The sequence below is a fragment of the Cydia splendana genome, chromosome 16 (genome assembly GCF_910591565.1).
Source record: "Cydia splendana chromosome 16, ilCydSple1.2, whole genome shotgun sequence".
Taxonomy (NCBI): Eukaryota; Metazoa; Arthropoda; class Insecta; order Lepidoptera; family Tortricidae; genus Cydia; species Cydia splendana.
Genome location: NC_085975.1, coordinates 6,941,084 through 6,966,590, shown reverse-complemented (window position 1 = coordinate 6,966,590; position 25,507 = coordinate 6,941,084). Strand labels below are relative to the sequence as shown.

Below are 25,507 nucleotides of genomic sequence, written 5' to 3'. Positions count from 1 at the left end.
TACTAGATATGAGCGCCGCGCCGGCGCGCCGCCGCCGCCGACAAAATTTTCGCGCCGCCGCCGCCGACACTGCCCTATCGGCGTGGCATCGGCGTGACCTTGTTAGATACTACTACTTTCAGAATCAGATAATATATATTTTATCTAGTTTAGATGTTTAACGGCGCTACTCTGAATAGCTTATAGACATTCAAAAGGTATTTCAGGTCCATATAATTCAAAAATATTGATGGTAAATTCAAACTTTTCTGTTTGGTAACCGCGCTGCTAGTGTTAGGGCAACGAAATTACTAATTTTGCCAGCTGGCTAGCTCATCCGTCATTCACCGCGAATTTAATCATTGCAAGCATGGTTTGAATGTCTTTAAAAGGTGTAAAAAGGGGTTAATTTCAGATATTAAGCCTTTTCACGCCCAAAGGTTCGGCCATTGGCTTCGCACGGAAGGGCATCGGAAATTACTCATTTAAGCTTGGCCATTGTTCAAATTTCAAAATTTGCTCTCTTACTGCCCAATCTTTGGCCTCGCATCGCTCGCATAGCAGACGCTATCGGAACCTCGTAAGTTTTCGGCCCTGTTTGGAGCTTAACTTTCGGGCTCGCTTTTAAAATGCCTGGTCATTGGTTCTTCTCCGATCTTAGCTTCACTGCAGCACGGCCTTTGGTCTCACACGAATGCACCTGCAGAAAAGCTCCAGCTCTTTAACACTATGGCCTCGGTCTTTATCGGCCTTCGGAATTGCTTACACTGGACCAATAGTTCAATTCCAAGCTCTGCTCTCTTGCAGCTTGGCCTTCGGCCTCACATAGAAGCGCGCCGTAAAAGGCGCTCCGGGCATTCGGCCGTCAGCAAAGCTCATATTTGGCCTTCGATTCTAAGCTGTATGCTTACCTGCAGCTCAGCCTCTGGCCTCGCATGGGAAGGCGTCGGAATCAGGTCTACGGTTTTAGTTGGAGCTCGGCCTTGGGCCTCACTTTTTGACATAAATCGGTTTGTTGGGTCGATATTGGCTAATGACGGAGCTTGAATTTTCCTCACTTCGGCTCTTTGGAATGTCGACCAGACGTTCCCCTGATACAGTCAATCCGCTACTTTTTACTTAGCACAAAAGATAAGGGCTTCGCAAAGATCTTCCGGCCAGGGCCTCGCCAAGATTAAGACCGCCACTGTTGCCGCGCGATCGGCGCGATACCGTTTATGCTATATAAAACTTTTTTCGTACCTTTATTCAATCAATTTTGCTTGTAATAAACCATATTTTTTCGGTAAAATTTTAGTTTGAATTAGTTTTTCATTAATCAAAGGTGTTTCAAGGCCACGCCGCCGATTCGCCGCCGCCGCCGACCGATTTTGACCGGCGCGCCGCCGCCGGCTAAAAGCCTATCGGCGCTCATATCTACTACCTACTTATAATTCTTTTTCAAGATTCAGTTTTACCGTCTTTTAATAATTGTTCCTACCTATAGAACTCGTGTTAGAACACCTTACTTAATTAGGAGCTGAAAAGAGCATTGACATTTTATGAATGGAATTGCCTTGAATAGCAGGCTGTAGGGGTAGGTAATTGAAATCTTGTAGTGTCAGCAAATGTGTATATATTTTTGTACTCTATTACTTCGCAATAAGGGTTCAAATGTACCTAGAGTTACAACAGCAGCTCTCGAGGCAGTATCGTAAATTCAGCTTAATTGGATAGATCGATAACCAGCCGATTTAAAGATAATTTTGCTCGCATGTAACCAATTAGAGTGCCTATTAAGGTTGTATATCGTTAAAAGGGATGAGCAACGTCATCATATTATACCACCATGCGTTTGGTCGATATCAAATTAAAAGGCATGATTTTACTGCCTTAAAATATGGTCCCATGTCCCATTAAGTGCTTTATAACTTTTTTTACCGACTAGGTAGGTACTTCGTAATTCAAAAAGGAGGTTTCAATTCTGTTTTTGTTTTTATTATACTCTTTATTTATTCTTCAATTCTTAAGTTAGGCATTTTATTATATGAATACAAAAGTGAAATATAAAAACACTTACAAAACAATAAAAAACACATTATAAAAACCTCACCTAGGGTGCCGCCAGCAGCGGGGCAAGGCCCAAGCTACCGGTGGTCAGGGCCGCAGAGTGAGGAACCGACGTACTATACGCGCCGTGTCCAAAATTACCGCCTTCTGCATCTGACCCTTGATCCAATCACCCTTTTTAATATTTCTTCCCTCAGAACTCCATTTTTTCAAGCTAGTGGAAAATTATTTTAGCGATTTTACAGGTGCTGATGGTGAACATCAATTTAAAAAACCATAATGTTTATTATGTTTTTAAATTAGGAAAGGAATATGCAATCTACCAGCCTTAAGAGTCCACTAACAATCCGTCGTGCCGCCGTGACCGCTGCAGGTGACCATCGAGTACGCCCACTTCAGGCCGAAGGGTGTCGTGTTTCGTTTCGGAAATGAAAGTGAATGAATTCAATGAATAGGTAACATGTGTAAATTGCTCACAGAACAAAAAAAACTTGAGTTGATAACATTGACAATTTTTTTCTTTACAGCATTTCAAAGTGTCAAAAGGATATGGTAGTAAATAATAGTCCAACATATTTAATATTCTAAGTATATTTTAAAAAGCTGGAATGCTAAAATTAAATGCGTAAAATTTACAATGGTGCCTCCAGCTTAAAATAATAGAATTAATATATCAACTAAGGAAATAGTTCATATTAAATATCTTTGTGAACATATTTTGCAGCTATACTTCCTGTTGGTGTATAGAATAGTAATCATTTTAAAATAATGATCAAAAATTAATACTTATAAAAACAATGGATACTTAAAACTAATAAGTAGTAAATAAAACTGATAATACATTATTTTACTGTAATTTCATGTGTTTGAGCGCATTATGTCATGGTTCCAAAGACAGGGTTGTGCCTGCAGATGCTCGGACCATACTCCATATAAGCCTGCTTAGTGTGGCACACCTGGTAGAACTCAGGGGTTGATCCCAACATACTTCCTCCGAACCAGACCGCATATCTCTGCATGTTGTGAGAGATCACCTGCACATCAATAGGCTTAGGCGTGATCCGGCCCTCAGAGAGCATAGTTGAGAGTTTCAGTCTTGCGTCTACTGTGCGCTTAATGTCACGCTGCAGTCTCCTACCAAAGTCTCGGAACATAGTTGAACCACCAGACAACACAATGTTTCCATACAGACCTCTCCTCACATCAATAGGGCAGTTTTGAATGACATCATCAACCATCTCGTTCAACGGCACAGTGAAGTCTGCATTAGAAAACTCAGGGTGGAAGAAAATCTCTGGTCCCAGGAATCTCTCGTAACCAACATCTACACTAAACGGATTCTTAGTAATAGCATTTGTGCCTGAGTACTTCTTCATCCACTTTGCTGGGTCACTGTCATATTTGGCAAACTCTTTGGCAATATCGGGGCAAATGTAGCTGTATCTCTCCTTAATAGCTTTTGCCGTTTCTAAGCTCTGTTCCGGTGGGATGCCTACCTCGCGCTCACGCAGGAGTGACTGGATGAATGAGGTAATGTTCCTACCAGCTATAGGGATGTGTTTGATACATGATCCAATGACATATCCTTCAGCTACAGGCACTATATGGGTGACGCCATCGCCGCTGTCGACTACAATACCCGTGAAAGTGCGTTCGGCTGACGTACGCGACTTCCACGACGCAGCGAGCGCTAACACCGCTTGCACGGCGATATACAACCCTGGCACATTAAATGACTCAAACATAATCTCTGCCAAATATTCACGATTCTCCGGCGTGTTTAGCGGCGGCTCGGTGAGCAAGAAATGATGATCTTCAGGCTCAGCGCGGAGATACTTAAAAATACATTGCTCTATGTAACGCTCCATGAGGTCCCAGTCCTCCACAAGCCCGTGGCGCACGGGATACTTCACCGAGTACCCCGTCGCGTCGAACGCTTCATCGCCGATGAAGAAATCCAAGTCCTCGACCGCTTTCGTCATGCGCCTGGTACTCTGATCGCCGACTTTCGCCGTTTCCTTTATCGCTATGGCTGACGGAATGATAAACTGAGGTTCCTTGTTGCCGGCGAACCCCAGCTTGGTGTAGCCGGTACCCACATCGATGACACAAGCAGGCAAATGGTCTCCCATTGCGACACTGTTACTTATATTTTTAAAGAATAAAAAATAAATAGATATGAAATTTAGAGCTTAAAAGGGTGCGGACTTCGGTAAAATATTGCTTAGGTACTTTGACGTATGAATCACACTCAAAGATAAGTGTCAACTTCAACCAATGAGAAAGCACAAGTATGTTCGGAAACCTATTCGTGATCGGGATGATTTTTGAGCAGACTTTTCGAGAGTTTTATGGGTTTAGTAAAACCAAACTTAAGAGTTTTGTGGTCAAGATAAATTTCAATATTATCACGTATTATATTTATGATTGATTTGATTTTACTTTATTAAATTATGTCTTAAATAAACGAATATAAGTTATGATTAGGTTTCAGAACGCTGCCAAGAGTAAAAAACTGTCTGAGCAGCTTGTTTAAACGTTATAGATGAATCATCGAGAGCGTGGAATTGCATATGTAGTAGTATTGTTTGTTTACAGGCATTCTATATTTGAATTTTCTATTTTCTTGTACTATCAGCATACAACCACTACAAATGCAATTCCATCTTCTCGATAATTCAACTATACTTTAATATCGTGTCAGTATAAAAATATAGCACCTCTTCCGTGGTGGTGAGTTTTGCACTCTTCCTGAATTCAGTACCTGAGGACAGGGACGCAGCAATACGTAGAAGTCAGATGGAGATATATCCCTCGTTCTGATGTGGATCGTCAGTTACCAAATTCACGAAGGTTCCTTTAGTTAAGTGACTTTAGTTAGAGCGTAGCATCTTGCATCATCTACGAGCTATAAAATTGCATCGACACATCATGAATTGAATTGATTCGTGAAGTGGTCAGAATGCACTTTTAAGTGGTATCCAGACGGGGAATTGGCGTCTATCTCCAATTTTAGATTTATAGTGATATTAAAGCCCTCTAAATTGAAAAAATGCCCCAGAACGAAAATACTGGCCTCACAAATTAGTATTCTTGCGTCCGCACCTCATTTTATCGGTCATTATCGGCGGTTGAATTCGGCGAGCCAAATTAGTATTTGCGCCGCACCTCCTGATTCGATCGGGCAATTGAATCAGATTTGCGAAAAATTGACTAATCTGGACACGCCTTTAGAGTTTAGTAACTTACTACAGGGACGCAGCTATAGGTACGGTAGACATATCTGCATCTCCCTTCTACGTATTGCTGTATCCATGCTGTATCCTTGTCGTCAGTTACTGAATTAAGTGTGAAGATGTGTGAAGCGCTTTAGGGCCAACCACGCCAACGTAAAGGCCCCAGTACACAATGGGCCATCGCCGGCCACTCCAAGGGACGCATTTATGCGTTAGAGGGAGCAAGTGAAGTGATATTGCTATCTCATTCTACCGCATGGCTGCGTCCCTTGGAGTGGCCGGCGATGGCCCATTGTGTACTGGGGCCTTTATAAAGACTAAGGGTTACATATCAGAATACCGAAAATCGATTTACCTAATGTTGAATCACCTATGCTCATTTCACCTATTTTTTAAAATACCTAATGATCAATTAACCTAAGCTCACCTACAATTGGTTTACCTAAGCTCAGAATACCTATGGTCGATTTACCTAAAGTTGAAACACCTAATGCTCGAAAGACCTAAAACCGATTTACCTATTACACGAAATACCTAAAGCTAATATACCTAATACACGAAATACCTAAAGTCGGTATACCTAATGATCGAATTACCTAATGTTGATATACCTAATACACGAAATACCTAAGTCGGTATACCTAATGTTTAGTTTAGTTTAGTTTAATGATCGAATTACCTAATGTTGATATACCTAATACACGAAATACCTAAAGTCGGTATACCTAATGATCGAATTACCTAAAGTTAACATACCTACTGCACGAATTACCTAAAGTCGGTATACCTAATGATCGAATTACCTAAAGTTAACATACCTAATAAACGAAATACCTAAATTCTATACACCTAATGCACAAAATACCTGAAGTCGCTGCACTTAATGAACGAAATACATACCTAAAATCAAAATCAAAAATATAATTATTGGTTTACCTAAGCTCAGAATACCTATGGTCGATTTACCTAAAGTTGAAACACCTAATGCTCGAAAGACCTAAAACCGATTTACCTATTACACGAAATACCTAAAGCTAATATACCTACTGCACGAATTACCTAAAGTCGGTATACCTAATGATCGAATTACCTAAAGTTAACATACCTAATAAACGAAATACCTAAATTCTATACACCTAATGCACAAAATACCTGAAGTCGATGCACTTAATGAACGAAATACATACCTAAAATCAAAATCAAAAATATAATTATTGTTTAGTAGAATATTATTAGGACATAGAACATTTGGTATAAATGTTTAGCCAAATCATTCAATTGGCTTACTATTTTTTATTATAATATAAGGTCTAGTCATTTGACAGAGTCCAGATAGGTGCGACGACGAGCAAAGCGAGGAGGAGCGTGTTAGGTTAACTGCGACCAAACAGTGCCAAACCGACTTAGGTTTCATCGTCATGATGTTAACTTACAAAAATAAAGATTTTGTGTTTTGTATTAGACTTACGAAATCATTCTACTACCTAAAACGTACTGTTTCTAAAAGTGTATTTTTAAGTTGTTATCCAAACAAACAGTTTCTACTGTAAGGTTGGGAAATCATACGATTTATTGGGTGGAGTTGCCACTTGATCATTCGGCAAAATTATATGAATTTTGTGCTAGGTATTTAGACTTTAGGTATTCCGTGCATTAGGGATATCGACAGTAAGTAATTCGTTCAGGAGGTATATCAACTTTAGGTATTTCGTCCATTAGGTAAATCAAGTCGTTCATTAGGTATATTAGCTATAGATAATTCGTGCATTAGGTATAATAGCTTTAGGTGAAACGTGCATTCGGTATATCGGCTTTAGGTGAAACGTGCAGTAGGTAAAACGTGCATTAGGTATATCGTGCATTAGGTGTTTCGTCCATTAGGTTATTTGAGCTTAGGTATTATAAACTTAGGTCAGTCAATATTTAGGTAAAATTATCAATAGATAATTTAAAAATAGGTGAATCAAGCATAGGTGATTCAACATTAGGTAAATCAGTTTTCGGTATTCTGATATAATATGTAACCAGTGGGCTTAGCAAGGTTATATAATATTGCGCGTGGAATCTACTGTCGTCTTTTAACGATAGTCGTATGTTTATCGTTTTGCTGAACATGGTTACGGGCTACGATAAGAATACCACGTCGATATCGTATAAAGTTATCGACTATTATTCGTAAGTGACCACGATTGTCTATGCCTAGAGTAGACTAAGTTATATGAAACAAGCGATATTGATATCTCATCCCGTCTTAGGGGTTGTGCACAAATCACGCGAGGTGTTTTCGGCTACTTTTTGACCCCCCCTCCCCCCTGATGATATTTGGTGAGGTTTTTCTCTACCCCCCACACAACCTCACGTGTATTTTTTAGAATTTTTTTATTTGACATAATTTTAAGAAAAATTGTAGGTATTGTATATAGAAAATCTTTTTTTATTTTTCTGTTTTCGTTAAATAGACTCGCTATTTTGAAGTGCAGAGTGAAGATTTATCTTTAACGAAACCGAGAAAAAGTATCTACTCATGTGGTAGGTGTTTTTTTTCATAGTTTCGTTCACTGTAGAAAAATACACGTGAGGTTTCCTTATACCCCCCCAACGTGATTTTTTTCGTGACCCCCCCACCCCCTATCGAACCTCGCGTGATTTGTGCACAAGCCCTTATAGCTGCGTCCCGTCCCTTGGCTATCTTGAGATCTATATTTTAGCCCAATTTTTATATGTACTTACTTTGGTTATAACCCAATGGAAAAGCCGGGTATTCATTAGGCAACATTTGTTAATCAACTGTTTATGAATTTGATCACCATGTTTTGTAACAAGTTTACCGTAAACACTGTTTCTGAAACTTAGCAGTCCACACTAGTTTAGTTGTTGCTAGGATGTCGCCCGAGGAGGTAGTACTATTTCCATGTTTCTAAACTTGCGTCACACACGTCCACACTCGATGACATCTGTTTATAAACTGAATGTTTCGTCTTGTTCTCCACCTGGAGTGGGGAACACAGCAACATGTTTATGCAACAATATTTCATCATCCTTGTTTATAAACATGTTTACAGAGGTGATGAAACATTGTGCAACACTGTTTATAAACAGTCATTAAACAGTGTTTATTAACAAAAGTTGCCTAATGAATACCCGGCTTTAAGCTCCCCGCCAGTTTGACCAAGGCTCACACTATTTAGGTAGGTACCTATTACGAAAAATGAAACAACTTTGTTATGTTAAAGCAGGTAATAATTATTTAATGTGACCTGATAGGTACTAACACTATATTTACAAAATTTACATAACAGGAATGTAAAGATAGAAAGTATCAATAGGGGTACCGAAACAACATTTTGACGTCATTTTCGATTAAATTTTATGCCAAAAAAATATTCAAAATAAACCTTCTACCTTATTCCAAAATAATTTGGAATTATTAACCTTTTGAACGCCAAACGGCGCATCCATTTGCCGTGCCACTGACGCTACGGGGGTATAATTTAGTTTTGTGAATAAATAATACCAACCTAAAAGTGGGGTGTTTTTCAGTAGATTTTCATCAAAAAACGATCGACGTCATATGCCGTCTTTGGCGTCGTTGTCACGATTTTGCGTTGACGTCAATTGCCGTCTGTGGCGTTCAAAAGGGTAACAAATAATTCATTAAGTTGTTAGATCTAACAAGTAGTATACATAATATGTAGGTATTGTTTTATGAGAGTGGCCAGCTTAGAATGCATTAAGTTTTCGTTAGTAGGTAGTGATTATTATCAAAATAATATAAGACCTACCTTCTTGGGGTTCAATGTTTTAATACTAGTACAAATTACCTTCAATGAAATGGAACAGGGTTGCTTTCATTTTATTTCGTTCTATTTTAAAACAAAACAAAATCAACTCTATTTTCTAATGCCGTTGATTCAAATTCGATTGCCAATTTTCCTTGTATGGTGGGCCGCTCTAGGCTAACCCCCTTATTCGTAAGACTTTACGGGACTGATATAGTTAAATTATGTTTTATCCCTTTCTTACAAATACATAAGTCAAAATGACAGATAAGGACAAACGATTATTAGCTAATTGAGGTTTTTATAAATAAATAAATAAATAAATATTAGGGGACATCTTACACAGATCAACCTAGCCCCAAACTAAGCAAAGCTTGTACTATGGGTGCTAGGCGACGATATGCATACTTATATAGATAAATACATACTTATATACATAGAAAACACCCATGACTCAGGAACAAATAATCGAACCATAGAAAATATGAATATCGCGCCTTTTTCTACTGACAACTTGTTTGACCGGCTATAGTTACGTTTCAATGAAAACTAACTTTAAATGATTGAAATTAAAAATGGTTTCAAATTCATTTGTTATCTAACTTTACACTTGTTATTATAGGTACTTATTTGAACTGAAAGTGCAAAGGACTCGCTAAATCATCGATAAGGTGCGGGTCTGCAACGGAACTCTATTTTCAACTCCTTGCGCTCGTAATGTTGCGAAATGTTGAGCAATACATTTTTCATTTGTCGCGACACTCTTGACATCTAGTGTCAAGTAGCGGTACTGATAAATCCGCCATCGGAGCAAAGACATATGTAACTCCGTATAAGATGAATAAAGTCTAAGAAAAAAACGTGCCTCGGAAATCAAGAAAAAGTAATTCTCGGATAGATGGCGCACACACCTCTGGCCTATGGTCGGCTAGATGGCGTTGACGACACCGTTTCATATTTAACAATTTTAACACATAGGTATCAGTGAATGAACATGGGTCAAAATGATATAAAAATAATAAAATAATTTATCCATATATATAATTTTTTTCGATAGTTTTATACGTTTTCATTTTGAGTTTTAGTCGTGTGTCGATAGATGGCAGTAAATTTACTGTGACTACAAAATTTACTATGACAGGACCCGTCTATACTATCTATTCTCTTTGATCTGAGTCACCGAGATTACACCCGGGTCAGCGAATATTTTCACCATGAGGGCCTTAGGGTGTTATTGCACCTATACAATACAATTTCTTTGTCTAATGTGTATTGCGTCTCACATTTTATGGTCTAAGAGCTAGCCACGGCAATAGGTATGCAATTTATAGCGCGTTTATGAATAAGGGGGTATGCTTAGTCATTATTATCAAACAAAAGCAACTGGTTTAATAATGATCACTTACCGCTGTTACGGCTCCTCTACACGATGGGCCAACGCCGGTCAATCCAAGGGACGCAGCCATGCGGTAGAATGAGATAGCAATATCACTTGCTCCCTCTAACACATAAATGCGTCCCATGGATTGGTCGGCGTTGGCCCAACGTGTAGAGCCATTACTTTTTGGTGTAGCAAACCTCGTGAGGAGATCTGACTAATCCCAATAAGGACCAAGTATCTCCTATGTGTATCAATCCTTTGACCGCCAACTGACGCGCTCTGCTACAATGTAATATCAACCTTCGGGCAGTCTAATAAGGTTTACAATGGCGCTTTGTACATAAAAGGCGTGGCGTTTAAAGGGTTAAGGTAAGATTTGTCATTTTCGTAAAAAAAACTAATGAGCCAATTCTTGGGATTTGGTTGCCTATCAGACTCCAGGTTTCCTAAGTGAGCTGTGGCAACGCTACGATGATGAGTGATCATGACGGACAGATTGATGCTTAGGTTTTTAAGAATTGAGATTATTAAGAATTTCTTTAATGGCTTTTGGAAATAAGGGCGTGTTTATTGTTAACAGCCGCCATCGACAGTTGATGTTGTGTAAACGAGCCCTTACAAATTATAGTGCTAATAGACGGGCGTACCGGACCGCGGCCCTGATCCGGTCAGCATATCTCTTTCTCGCTTGCACTCACAGCTGCGTCCTTAATGGCTCCTCTACACGATAGGCCAGCGCCGGCCACTCCAAGGGACGCATTTATGCGTTAGAGGGAGCAAGTGATATTGCTATCTCATTCTACCGCATGGCTGCGTCCCTTGGAGTGGCCGGCGCTGGCCCATCGTGTAGAGGAGCCATAACAGACGTACAGCGAACCACCTTCCACTCGATCGAACAGACCTCAAACCGTACCAAGGTCACGGTCCCGTCCGACCGTTTGTTAGTGCTTTTAAAATATACCTATAAGTATCCACACCACTTACATTTTTTAAAGCCAGATTATATCTAATTACTTGCAGACTTTCGTGTCTAAGCTTTCACATAACGGTATTACTTTATTTAAGGCGTGTCTATCTGATAATTTACAATAAAAAAATAAAATCTGTTCGTATAAATATATCAATAATCCAGATAGAACTTTGGTGGTTACATTGAGTGAGAATTTTCAACAGAAATAACAAAATAATATAAATAAAACATCCTGTATACTTACACTAAAATTCCTTAACCTATAATAATCAAACTGAGATTGATTATACTCTTTCAGAGAGTGAGTCTGAATAACGAAAGACGAACCTTTTAACCCTTTACCGCATATGCAACCATATAATATAGCAGTTATTATAGTATTCAACTCTATCGAGTCTATCGACAGATATTTAAGTTCCAATTTAAATAAATATTTTATAGCCTGCCTATTTTATAGACTGCCAAAGACGTCAACTGACGCGCGTGGCTACAGACCAATATCAACCTTCGTGCATTCCCACAAGGTTCATGATGACGCGCCGCACCCGATAGGCGTGGCTTTCATGTTATCTAATTTACATTATTTCGAGCATCTATTTTTTGTCATCCAGTAGCGTGTAGGCACGATCAATGTCAAAATAATACTTTTATTCAGTTGCCTGGTAAAATGCTTAACTCTTACACAAGTCTTTTAATATACACATTTTAAAGTGAAATTTATCTCTATTTATAAGATCTTTTCCACTTTGAAGGCCTGTCCAGACGAGAACAACTTTTCGCCAATCTGATTAAATTGTCCGATCAAATCAGGTGGTGCGTAAAGGCCATAATTTGGCCACTTTCATCAATTTTTAAATTTATGGTGATATTTGAGCGCTCTAATTTAAAAAATGCCACCAAACGCGAATACTAGCGTGACAAATTGTTATTCTTGCGTCCGCACCCCATTTTATCGGTAATATCGGTCATAATCGGCCGTTGAATTCGACGAGCTAAATTGGCGTTTGCATCCGTACGGCCTGATTTGATCGGGTAATTTAATCAGATTGGCGAAGAATTGTCCCCGTCTGGACACGACTTAACTTAGAACAGATTGGACAATATTTGAGTCGCTTAACTTCAAACTCGGGTAAATAATACTGTCAGATAATGCAATTTTGGTATTAAGAAAAGGTAATAGAGTAGATATTTGCTGAGAGGGTCGAATGGATTTGTCCGAGTTTGAAGTTAAGCGACACATTTGTTTGTTCAGATACCCAACACTCCCAACAGTTGTCTGGAGGAGATCGCTCTTTAAATATAATATCTCATCTCCTACGTTTTTATCCCTAAATTTGTGACATGTATTATTCATTTTGTTTTTATATATGCAACTACGAGTATTATTGTAATGCAAATAGTTTGTTGTGTCGCGAAATTCAATTTATAGGTTTAACTCTCGTTATTCAGGCCACCACACGTTGTAACAAACATAAGTCAAACAAGAAAGACTTGCCAAAATTCATCACTTATATGACTTAATTAATTCATGCTATCAAAATCTTAGTAAACTCAAATAGGTATTTTATCAGGAGCCCGATCCAGATTTAACCTTTTCGACGCCAACGATGGATATATCCGAACTGCAGGTCCAACATCTAAATCTGTCTCCTGAAGTGTAACTGTCCAATAGCCAATCATCTAGATTACTCCTGCTTGAACTTATGTTTGCAATGTCTGATTAAGCATATAAGTAAATGTAACATTGAGATACAAACTGTAGAAAATGACACTTTCAAATTAAATATTGTCTGATTACATCAACTAACAACAATATAATCAGTATTATAATTTCTCAGACTTATAAGCATAGACAAAAACACATTTGAAGCATTCCATGGGCTGTCTTTTACCTTTTTTTCAGTGTTTAAAGCCAATTGTTTATTTTTCTGGGCATATTTTAGACTTGTCGCAGAAAATAAACTCATATAACTGCAAATCTTCACAAAATTCGCGTTTACAGGACAACGGTAGACAACTTCATGTAATGCTCCATTTCTTATGTTAGATTTATCATTTGCCCTAACATTGTCCTCCGTGTCAATGTTCTAGATTTCTCACCACATTGCATAATCTGAGTCCTCCATGTCGAAGATTGTGAAGAATCCGAGAATGGTCAGGTACACTATCACATTGCCTGCGAGGGTCAAGTAGCATGCCCCCGCTGCAATCTGGAAAAAATCAAGACGGTTTTTAGCAATTTTGTTCATTAGGATACCTTTTTTAGGGTTCCGTACCCAACGGGTAAAAACGGGACCCTATTACTAAGACTCCACTGTCCGTCCGTCTGTCACCAGGCTGTATCTCATGAATTGAATTATACTTAATTGTGAGTGTAACATTCACGCAAGAGTAATAGTGGTATAAAAATGTTAATCCCAATAAAAGCGTGATGCCCCAACAAGATAGACCAGGAGTTCTCAAAGTTGACAGGGCTCCGACCCACCAAACAAAAACTGCCAGCTTCGGGATCCACCTCTATTATTGGTGACCCTCAGATTTCCTAGTAGTTTCAGGGCCCATAGTTTGGGAAATGCTGAGGTAGACCACTATTCTGGTTAATATTGTAAAGAAACCTTGTATGGCAGAGGGCAAAATACGACCGGTTGTTTTGGGGTCCTGGGAGGAATCTATGTCCCTGCAACTTCACAGAATGGTATTGTACAATTGTTACTAAATTTTGCAAGCTCAGTTAACAGTTTTGAGTTTGCAGGACAGCTTGCCCTTACTCTGCCACAAATGCAATATTTTTTATTTGATCGATATTAAACTTTCGTGAGACATATTCCCATATTAGTGATATATGTTTTAGACCATTGTCGTCTAAACATTTTTTTATTTAATACACATGCACAGACAAGACATCCTCCAGACTGAGCATAGTAGCTCTACCCCCTCTGCCACGCATATGGTAGTTTTACTCCATTTTCGAGTCGAAAGTGTCTTTGTGTGACGTCCGTGTCTTTGAACAGACCAATCACGGCACGGGATCTCGCTCACCTCGTCCCCCGCACCCCCGTATTTTTGGCAGCATCGGTTTCATGAAATAATCGCTCTAAACTCCGTCTAGAGGATTCCTAGTCTATGTACACATGCAAGAAAAAACAACACTTTTTTACTTACAGTGCCTACATGTGCAAGCACAATGGGTAAACCGAACGAACTGACAACCAGGCCCATGGTCAGAAAGACAGCTGTCTCCATACAGGGTGAATTACCACCCGCAGTGCTGTCTGTGTGTCGGCGTGCTATCATCGTTGGGATGGGACACAGCACATAAAACAGGACTACGAAGAATGGCCACCATAGTCTGAAAGTACAAAAAAATTGGAAAAATGTATGTTGTCATTTTGTATGCAAGCATATAATAGTGGCATGGATGTGTTTACAGTAGGTACCTATCAATTTATCCAGTTATTGAAAAATAAGTGGATGTCAACACAACCTTATTGAGCTTACTGTGGGACTAGGTTGATCTGTGTAAAATTGTCCTATAATACTTATTTATTCTTAATTGGTTCAGCTGTCAAGTAAAAACATGTCAAGGTTTAAAATTCCATGCTTATACCATAAAAAGTAGTCATGTCATAAATGAATTTAAATCTGCCATATTATTAACCACAATTCTAGTTAATTGCATATAATCATAATAGTAAAGAAACCATAAAGTTGAGAATATAATTACCTGTATTGCGGTAAGGCACACGCTAGTATAACCATGGTCATACCAATGGAGCCAGCAAAAGCCAGAGCTATCAACCTGAAATCAGTTAACCAAAAAGTTTTATTACAATCACTAGGTACCTAAGCATAAAGAGACAAAACAAAAACTGGGTTTTTCGAAATTTTGTTTTTACAACACCACATGGAAGTGGGTAATAAAACAACAACGGGTTGCACTCCGGGAGTGCCGGCAGAAGTGAAAGCTCAATGACATTGTAACAGTTTTTCGATCAGGTCACGTGTTCGTCTTACGAAGCGTTTTCACTTCAAAAAAAACTATTCCATTGTAGAATATACAAAATGGGACATTTTCATGATTCAGAAACCTTGTAAGCTTATGTGTTGAAGTCTAGTCAAAGGTCCCACTTTGTCCCTTACCATAAGGACGAGATTTGCTTGTATTGTTATACAAATAACCTGTCAAAGCATTGTTATGGCAAGTGACAAAGTGAAACTTTTTGCTCAGAAACAATACATATGGTAGGCAAAACTTGAGTTACTCCACTAGAGTTGCTAGTGCCCATAGGCTGTGGCAAATAAGTGTGCTGCCCAACTGATGTTAAACAGTCACCGCAGCCTGTGGGCACTTGCTATTCTAGCACACAGCATGCTTATTTGTCACCATTGTGGTTCAAAAATAAAGGTATTCAGAATCAGTAGAACCAACAGTTGCCAGAAGAAAAGAAAGTTATTTAAGACTGGTCAAAATAAAATAAGAAGAAATAAATATTTTGAAGGACGCAAATTCTTCATTTTGCAAATACATGCTACAATATCTATCAACACAGGCACATTTTAAGATACCATGAGAACATCATAATTAGTTTAGAATATGCTTAGCATTAATTAGAAATACGTATACTATATTGATGTATAAAATACCTACACAAAGATTAATTTAAACATAGTTTTTGTATAAATATTATGAAAATGTAGAAATATTTTTTTATCACATGTTTGAACATCTAGTTGGCATCATTTCTTTACATAATGTTGACACATTAGCCAAGGTGTTATAGTGTAAAATCTCATTAGAGTACGAAGTACCTACAGTCTGTCCTACTTACTAACAAATCTGATATCATCAATAAAAGCTACTAATATAAACACAATGAACTTACCCTGTAATTAATCCATGAGTAAAACATGAAAAGAAAAAAATAAACAAATTAGACTAGCGGTAGATAAAAATTAAGAACTTATTTGTAAATAATAGAAATGAGTCATTGAGACTGACTTTCATGAATTTTAATCTCAAGATTGCAAGACTGTTAGACGATATAAAATGTATCATATTACCTTTAATGCCTGCCATTGTTGTAAATTACACTCACTAAAAACTGGGCAATCAAGTGTTTGTAATATCGTTGGAATTGCTAAATTTTACAAGGGCAGATTGAGACGATTGAGTACACATACAATACAATACGAAGAAAAATCAGATACAGACTAGATAGATTGAGAACAATGAGAACCGATTAGAATTTCACCACAGAGTACAGATTTTGCAAGCAAATTCATATTCTAACTTTTTTATGTTGGCTAACTTGTTTGTCCGTTGAAATGTATACCAACAAACCAATAATAAATTAATATCTATATTTAATCTACGCGTTTTTACTGATGTCTCAAACAGAACTTTGTTTTGACATTTTGCTTGGCTGTTGCTTTTTGGAGTCGGATTTGGTAATTTTGGTTGGAGGGATACTTACTGACTGGCTTTAACGTTTATTTGCCGTAATAATTGAAATTAACACTAATACATAATCAGTACAGAAGTAAATTTTATTTTATTAATAATGGATGATGATGCGGAAACCTACAAATTATGGCGTATAAGAAAAACTGTAATGCAAGTAAGTTTATAGGTTATGTCTGTGTTCTAAAGTAAATATATGTTTGTATTTTTCCTGACAATAGTCAATCGATGTGTTTACTGCCTTTGCTAATTTGTTTAAATCGCCACACTTCTTTTTATTCTTTTAATTTGGTATTGTTATTTACATGGGGTTTACTCGAATGTGATATTTTTCAGTTGTGCCACGACCGTGGATACTTGGTTACACAGGATGAATTGGATCAAACTCTCGATCAGTTTAAAGAACAGTTTGGTGATAAACCCAGGTTTGTCCTCCCTTTATAATAATTTAATAGTGTTACTTCTGGACTAATCTTAATTGAATAATAATAAATTGTTTCACTTTTGATTTGATACGTAGTTTTTATTTTTATACAGAACAGTACATAGCTCATACTATATACTAGTATAGTGTAACCAACAACTAAAACTTGACCTCATTGGAAACTAAAAAATTGTACATACATTCATTTCATAGTTTAATAATTGTAGTGTGTAGTAAGTACAATACTGAGCTAAAATGTTAGTTAAATGTAAATAACTACTCAAATCTCATAAATGTTACTTACCCAAGTGTAATCTTGTGTTGTCTGACAAAGTTTGGTTTATTAATGCATTTTTAACTTTCTCATCTAATACTTGTAACACAGTAGGCTGCATTGTTTAAACAGTTTACTTGCGATTTATGTAAAAATATTACCTAGCAAAACAAATCTGAATCTGATTGCCAGAGGCATGTCATACACTTGTCAGTGTTTGACATGTTGACAGTATATGCCAGTGATACTTGTTGTAAAAGAAAAATTATAGAGTAGGTCATAAATAAATAATAACCTTTCGGTTGTTATAGAAATTTCAATATATCAATATCAAAACTCATTTTCTTATTTCTAGTCTAGAAATGTATTGGTTTGGGTAATGTGATTAATGACATCTAGTGACCACAAAACTCACTGTACCCAACTTTTTCTGTGTGGCCCAATGGTTAACTGGTAGAGAATGCCACAAGACATTCAGTCTGCCTTTTGTACTATTTTTGATGTGTTTAAAATAAATAAATAAAAACTCAACTCAGTGCGGAACATGATTCATCATTAACTGTTTATATTTCAAGTGAAAAGCGGCCAGCTCGGAGTGATCTGATTGTGCTGGTGGCCCATAATGATGACCCCACTGACCAGATGTTCGTGTTCTTCCCCGACGAACCCAAGATTGGCATCAAAACTATCAAGACTTACTGTACTAGGATGCAGGAAGAGAATATTCACAGAGCAATTGTAGTTGTGCAAGCAGGTAACATTCATACTGTATTAATATTAAATATATTATACCCAGCCGCAATATTATACTCCAGTGGTGGGCAAAGTGCCTACGGCCTGTGGGCCAGCTCAGTTTTTTATTTGGCCGGCCAAAGGTCCTGTGACATAATTTTTTATGGCCTGTGAAATAATAAAAATGCATTATTGCTGCAATTCTGGCCCTTCTCTGAAATTTCTTAAACTTTCTGGCCCCCCATAAAGAAAGTTTGCGTACCACTGTTATAGGTACACAGTAGACTTATACAGCCGCAATAGTATACAGTTTAATTTCCCCTATATTTGTGTTTAATGTCCCACTTGCATATTGTAAAGCCGCGTCTCGATATCGCGCGGCGGCCGCGCGAGCATTGTTCGACCGCGGCAAACCTGTATTTTGGCTCGCGACACAATTTTGGCACCATCTTGAACTATAGCGCTGCAGGCGATCCGACGTCGACCACATTATATCACAAAAATAAATTATTCGGGGCGAAGTATAGCCAAATAGAAAAAAACCAAGCAAGTGCGAGTCGGACTCGCGCACGAAGGGTTCCGTGCCATAATGCAAAAAAAAAAAAACAAAAAAAAAACAAAAAAGAACGGTCACCCATCCAAATACTGACCACTCCCGACGTTGCTTAACTTTGGTCAAAAATCACGTTTGTTGTATGGGAGCCCCATTTAAATCTTTATTTTATTCTGTTTTTAGTATTTGTTGTTATAGCGGCAACAGAAATACATCATCTGTGAAAATTTCAACTGTCTAGCTATCACGGTTCGTGAGATACAGCCTGGTGACAGACGGACGGACGGACGGACGGACGGACGGAGGGACAGCGAAGTCTTAGTAATAGGGTCCCGTTTTACCCTTTGGGTACGGAACCCTAAAAATGATCTGTTGCGATAATCACTACATTTACTGTTCCATAGAAACTGTTTAGTGCCGTATAATTTAATTAAAGTACGACACTTTTCATTATCCATGTATCGGCCGCGCGAGCCATTGACGTATTATATCTATGGACTGGCCTTACGGGCACTAAAAATGGTACTAGTTCAGCGGTGTGACTCACCAATTCGAGCCAATCGCGCAGCCTAACGCAGCTAGTTGCGACCAATCGCGCGCGTGATGCGAACTCATCAACCAATCGCGTGCGTGATGCGAACTCATCAACCAATCGCGTTGTAGCGGTGTCACACCGCTGTACTGGCCCCATTCTTATTGCCCGTAAGGCCAGCCCTGAGATTTTATACGTCAATGGCGCGAGCCAACTGAAATATATACACATCCGTCCCAACTGCGCGCGAACATTCCTTTGCCGCGCGTCGAAAAACCGACAATGAATGGTTCGTCGTGCGGCACGTTCGAGCGCGCCAATGGTCGAGTTGGCTCGCGCGGCGGCCCGGTATCCAGTGCGCGCGGCTGCCGCGCGAGCGAATGTTCGATAGTTTGCCGCGCGATATGGAGACGGGGCAGATAACTAGTCACCTAGTTTCGTATAATTTTCTGGGTAAATTAACTTTTACTTGCATTACCAATGACAACTTTGTGAGAGAAAACAATATGGAGAACGAAACAATAATTTTGAAAACAGCAGTAGACAACTGGCGGCCTTATAACTTAAAAGCAATCTCTTTCAAGCCACATACTAAGATGGAATTTGGCATTAGAGATTATTATACTAACTGTTAACATTTTCCAGGAATGACCCCGTCAGCCAAGCAGTCGCTAGTGGACATGGCTCCCAAGTACATTCTCGAGCAGTTCCTAGAGTCGGAGCTGCTCATCAATATCACTGAGCATGAGCTGGTCCCGGAGCATATTGTGCTCACCCCGGATGAGAAGCAGGAGTTGTTGGCGAGATAGTATCCTTTACTAAGTAAAACAAATTTTAAAACATCACAGACAAAAAAGTCTGTTGTCTAATGTAAGGCTGTTGTCTGCCATAGACATTCAAATCAAATACTACAAACTACAATGCTTACATTCACAGTAGTGCAAAATATTGTATGTTTTGACAACAGATGTCTATGGTGCTCACTGGCCTGTGCAGTGCGCCATCTATCATGTCAATTTATGTCCAATAATATATTTATTTATTTATATTTATCTGCCTCAGCCGTCAAATTTGTAGCGCTAATATTTTGTACTATATTAATAACTACAGTACGACATAAAATAGTAGAAATTAAATGAGGGCGCCATTTTCTAAGTAACTGTCACATTTTTGACGTAAAATGCATAAACATGGCAACAATTTAGTATGGAATTGTTTTAGTTCCATTTTATTTAATTTCTACAATTTTGTGTCACACTATACCTCCAAGATTATTCCAGATTCAGGGTTCTAATTTCCTTAACCCACTCTCTCAGTAAATTGAAAGAGAACATGTTAATGAGAATACAGGCTGGCGACCCCGTCGCACGGTACTTCGGGTTGAAGAGAGGACAGGTATGTCAGATACTTTTGAATAAAATACATACAAAAAGTACCATGTCTTATACAAAAACGTCATAGGCGCAAGGGAGCTAATATAAATCTTATTTGAAAAGATGAGATACAACAAATATTAGCATCGTGGGCTCTTCTCACCATACGCAAAATTTAACCTTCCTTACAGTTTCATAGTTGAAGATAATTTAGATATTCCTTAAAAATTTTGAGCTTACAAAAGGCCTAGAAAAGTAAAGTGAATATTTTGTTCTCGCGTCCAAGCATGTTAAACTTTGGCGTAGACAGTGGCGCCGCGCTCACTTGTAATCGGTGAACGGTAAACTTTATTAGGGAAGGTGTCAATGATTATCCATAGATGGCGCTATTGGTCGTAACGGCAAGATGTTTTTCTAAAATTGGACTGTTTATTTATTTGTGTAACTTCTTTTTTTCAGGTAGTGAAAATCATCCGATCTTCAGAAACAGCGGGAAGATACATTTCCTATAGATTAGTTTGTTAGATATAAAAAAGTAATTATATAAGTTTCTAAAATCTCCAGTGTTTCATATGTTTACACCCTTAGCCGAATCGGGAAACGATAGCACCGATCGACTTCGGTCTATTTCATTTAGAATAGATATGTAGAGTAAAAGGGTTCCCAGACCTTGCAACAAATGGCATGCGATTTGAGATAATTGCTGAGGGTCTACCGCGAACCTCGTTCGACGTGTTGCCTCTGTCGCACTTGTAAATCCGTACGTAATTGTGACAGGGAGGCAACACGCGGTAGGCCCTCTGGCTATAGGAGTAACTAATTTAATTGATCGATTAAATTCTAATACTTATATAATTATACATGCTTATATAATTCTATGTATATAAGTATGTATATCGTTGCCTAGCACCCATAGTACAAGCTTTGCTTAGTTTGGGGCTAGGTTGATCTGTGTAAGATGTCCCCAATATAAAAAAAAAATCCGTAAGATACATTACGGTTTTTTTTTTTCAAATCGCATGCGACTATCAGTGACGTTTGGAGAGGCCATAACGTTCAAACGCTCATCAAACAAATGGACGGCGAGTTGATTTAAAATTTCACTGCAAGAAGCCGATCTCTAACCTCCTGAGACCCAGAAGCAATTGTTTTTTTTTTAATTGGAACCCTTAAGATCCATTATCCAGATCGGTCGATTTGATCAGGAAAATAATTGGCGCCAATCTCATCTAGCGTCCACAAGTACACAATTTAATCACCAATTTTAGAACCATAAACAAACGCACGTACAGATCCTAGCATTCCGTAGATACTAGCTTCGAAAATTGGCATTTTCGTGTCCGCACCTCCTGATTTGATCGGGCAATCGAATCAGCGAGCCAAATTGCCGTTTGCGTCCGCACCTGCTGATTAGATCGGGCAATTTAATCATTTTGTCAAAAAAATTACTAATCGGGATACGCCTTACGTTACACGTTACACAAAAGTTCAAAATAGATTTTGGAATATGTACAAAAATTGTACGCAGGGACAGGCTAACGTGAAGTTTTGACCTTTGTAACCTATGTAGTCTGTGCGGATAGAGAAGAGTCGTGGAATGAATGGGGCCCAATACATTCCACGACTCTTCGGACTTAGTTCGGACCGTTATTGTTACAACCGTAACATAATAATCGTTTAAAGCGACCATGAGCCTATAATGGGTAACTTTTAAGAATGCCTTGCGCTACGCGTAACAATATGTAACTTGCGCACGCAATGCTATCGTAAATGCGAGCAATTCTGACAAACAAGACTAGTGCAAGTGCTTAAGAGGATAGTGGATGACCGTTTCTCCATATAAACGTAGTCCCCATTTTCCTCCCTGGATATTTACATTATGGAAAATATTTTTACACCGTTTATTGTTTATGAACCATATTTTTTATTTCCCAGTCGTTTATTTTCTTTCGACTTTTTAATTTATTATGTTTTATTTATTTAAGGTTTACCAATACTACCAATAGGTACAACACTACAGAAATTGCAGACATAACATAACACATTATTATATAGTAGGAGATCCCACATATATGGTCGACCTTCACCAATCTGTCTGACGGATGAATCTATGAAAATATGAAAGAAAATATGTCTCAGAACAAAAATAAATAGGGTTGCCTAAAGAAATATGGTCAAGGCTATTTTTAATAAATTTTTGAAAAAAAAAATCTTTTTGGGAAAATTTCACTGTTTTGTCTGACGAACGAAATAAGTTTCAATGGAAAGTATACAACTTGTACAACATAAATCAACTAGGTTGCCTATCTTTTTCCGGTCACTATTAGGTGGTTGCCGTGTTTAAAGAGTTGATTTTATATCGATAATTGCACTCATCTGTCTGACGCTTGAATTATACATCAAAATGATGGTAATTTTATTGCAAATACAATGGTATAGGGTTGCCTTAGAAAATCCGGTCACAAATAAGGGTTGCCAGGCTTTTAATTAAAATAAGAAAGGAAGACTTTTAGCGATAACTCATAAACGACTTAACTGATCAAGTTTGTTTTAATTTTATTTGATTAAGTTTTTAACCACTATTTTCATGATTTTTTCTATATTTTTTGGACAGATGGTTCAAAAGTTAGAAGGAAAAACCTTTTTTCTTTCTTTCTATACGATTATTTCCAAAATGATTCACTTTATCAAGAAGTGTTGTTTAGAGACCCCTATTTATTTTGAAAGGCTTATCCAACGACATCCCACACTATAAGCTTGAAACGATAATAAAATTGTCACACACATTTTGTTTCTTTCAAAGCGATTATTTCCGAAAATATTCTTTTTATCAAAAAATGTTCTCCTAAAACCCCTATTCATTTTGAAAGACCTTTCCAACTATATCCCACACCATAGGGTTGACACGAAAAAAAAATCCTCACGTACATTTTGTTTCTTTCGAGGCGATTATTTCCTAAAATATTCACTTTATCAAAAAATGTTTTTTTGAAAAACCCTATTTATTTTAAAACTCATATCAAATGACATCTTACAACATAGGTATCAAACGAAATCAAAGAAAAAAATGTATGTGACCATTTTTTTCGCTTCAACCCTATAGTGTGACATGTCGTTGGATAGGTCTTTTTAGGAAATAATCGCCTCGAAAGAAACAAAATGTACGTGAGGATTTTTTTTTCGTGTCAAACCTATGGTGTGGGATGTTGTTGGAAAGGTCTTTCAAAATGAATAGGGGTTTTAGAAGAAATTTTTTTGATAAAAAGAATATTTTCGGAAATAATCGCTTTGAAAGAAACAAAATGTGTGTGACAATTTTTTTATCGTTTCAACCTTAAAGTGTGGGGTGTCGTTGGATAAACCTTTCAAAATAAATAGGGGTCTTTAAACAACATTTCTTGATAAAGTGAATCATTTCGGAAATAATCGTTTAGAAAGAAAAAAAAAGGTTTTTCCTTCTAACTTTTGAATCATCTGTCGAAAAAATATGGAAAAAATCATGAAAATAGTGGTTAAAAACTTAATCAAATAAAATTAAAACAAACTTGATCAGTTAAGCCGTTTATGAGTTATCGCTAAAAGTCTTCCCTTCTTATTTTAATTAAAAGCCTGGCAACCCTTAATTGTGACCGGATTTTCGCAGGCAACCCTATACCATTGTATTTGCAATAAAATTACCATCATTTTGATGTATAATTCAAACGTCAGACAGATGAGTGCAATTATCGATATAAAATCACCTCTTTAAACACGGCAACCACATAATAGTGACCGGAAAAAGATAGGCAACCTAGTTGATTTATGTTGTTACAAGTTGTATACTTTCCATTGAAACTTATTTCCTTCGTCAGACAAATCGGTGAAATTTGCCGCAAAATTTTTTTTACAAAAATTTATTAAAAATAGCCTTGACCATAATTCTTTAGGCAACCCTATTTATTTATGTTCTGGAACATATTTTCTTTCATATTTTCATAGTTTCATCAGATTGGTGAAGGTATGTGGGATCTCCTACTAATAAAATTTAGGAGCTTTTAAAAACGTGTAAGTATGGAACTTGATTTCGCAAAATCAAACAAAGAAGCGTTAGATGTGGTTACTTACTCGTTAATATCTTTTTTATATTTACTGTGGGATTTTTTTAGTTTCAGAGTTAAAACTACACGGTATGAAGTGTTCTTCATTTAAACAAGGTCGTATCATAAGAAAACGGAGTGAAATTTGGTTGCACCTACCACGCCCATTTAAATACTTTGGTATCGTGCACCGATTACCGCGTGCCTTTTACATATGTAATACCTACAATTAATATTAGCTCATTAGGATATCCTGATGACTAACCTAGCATACCTAGGTACCAATTAACTTTTCAAACAATATATAATGAGCAGTTTGCGCCGGCGGATCAGACTACGCGTCAAAAGTAGGTATTTATCATTCTTATCAGACATTGTCGTTTGTTAATCATCATCATATATATAAAATTGAAAAACCAGAACGGGATAAAAAACGAGGGAAGAAGCGAGATGGCGCCTTACAAATTTCTAAAAAAGTTTTTGACACGTTTCTCAAATACGACGCACGTATGATAAGAAAAAACTGTTCCAATCTATTATCTAATAGAAGAATATAATGAGAATAGATCTAGAGCATAAAAACTATCGCTTTCGATGCGTATTTAATTTGTAATAAGCATAAGAAATTTTCATAACAATCTTTATTTTACGACGATCGGCCATCTCTCGGCAACTCTCGGTTGTTTTC

The 25,507-nt window shown here is 37.6% G+C and overlaps 3 protein-coding genes across 4 annotated transcripts in view; 1 reads left to right on the top strand and 2 right to left on the bottom strand.

The window, feature by feature from the left end:
* Window positions 1-2,860: 2,860 nt before the first annotated feature.
* LOC134798141 (actin-related protein 3) lies at window positions 2,861-4,367 on the bottom strand. Its single transcript, XM_063770478.1, has one exon. It carries the CDS (start codon window positions 4,158-4,160, stop codon window positions 2,904-2,906), a length of 1,257 nt encoding a protein of 418 aa, XP_063626548.1. The 5' UTR covers window positions 4,161-4,367; the 3' UTR covers window positions 2,861-2,903.
* Window positions 4,368-13,319: 8,952 nt separating this feature from the next.
* On the bottom strand, window positions 13,320-16,574 carry LOC134798159 (leptin receptor gene-related protein). Its single transcript, XM_063770500.1, has 4 exons — window positions 16,456-16,574; window positions 15,119-15,194; window positions 14,557-14,743; window positions 13,320-13,604 (listed from the first exon to the last, which is right to left on the bottom strand). Exons 1-4 carry the CDS (start codon window positions 16,469-16,471, stop codon window positions 13,491-13,493), a joined length of 393 nt encoding a protein of 130 aa, XP_063626570.1. The 5' UTR covers window positions 16,472-16,574; the 3' UTR covers window positions 13,320-13,490.
* A 282-nt stretch (window positions 16,575-16,856) lies between these two features.
* The window catches only part of LOC134798158 (DNA-directed RNA polymerases I, II, and III subunit RPABC1), a 93,123-nt gene continuing 84,472 nt past the window's right edge, over window positions 16,857-25,507 (top strand). Inside the window, exons 1-6 of one of the 2 annotated variants that reach the window (XM_063770499.1) lie at window positions 16,857-17,012; window positions 17,192-17,280; window positions 18,129-18,307; window positions 20,016-20,178; window positions 20,687-20,765; window positions 21,203-21,271. In XM_063770499.1, coding sequence (XP_063626569.1) covers window positions 16,956-17,012; window positions 17,192-17,280; window positions 18,129-18,307; window positions 20,016-20,178; window positions 20,687-20,765; window positions 21,203-21,268 — 633 coding nt within the window. In that variant the 5' untranslated portion in view covers window positions 16,857-16,955 and the 3' untranslated portion in view covers window positions 21,269-21,271. Of the gene's footprint in view, window positions 17,013-17,191; window positions 17,281-18,128; window positions 18,308-20,015; window positions 20,179-20,686; window positions 20,766-21,202; window positions 21,302-25,507 lie in introns of those variants that run through there. The other variant, XM_063770498.1, reaches the window with a different exon arrangement.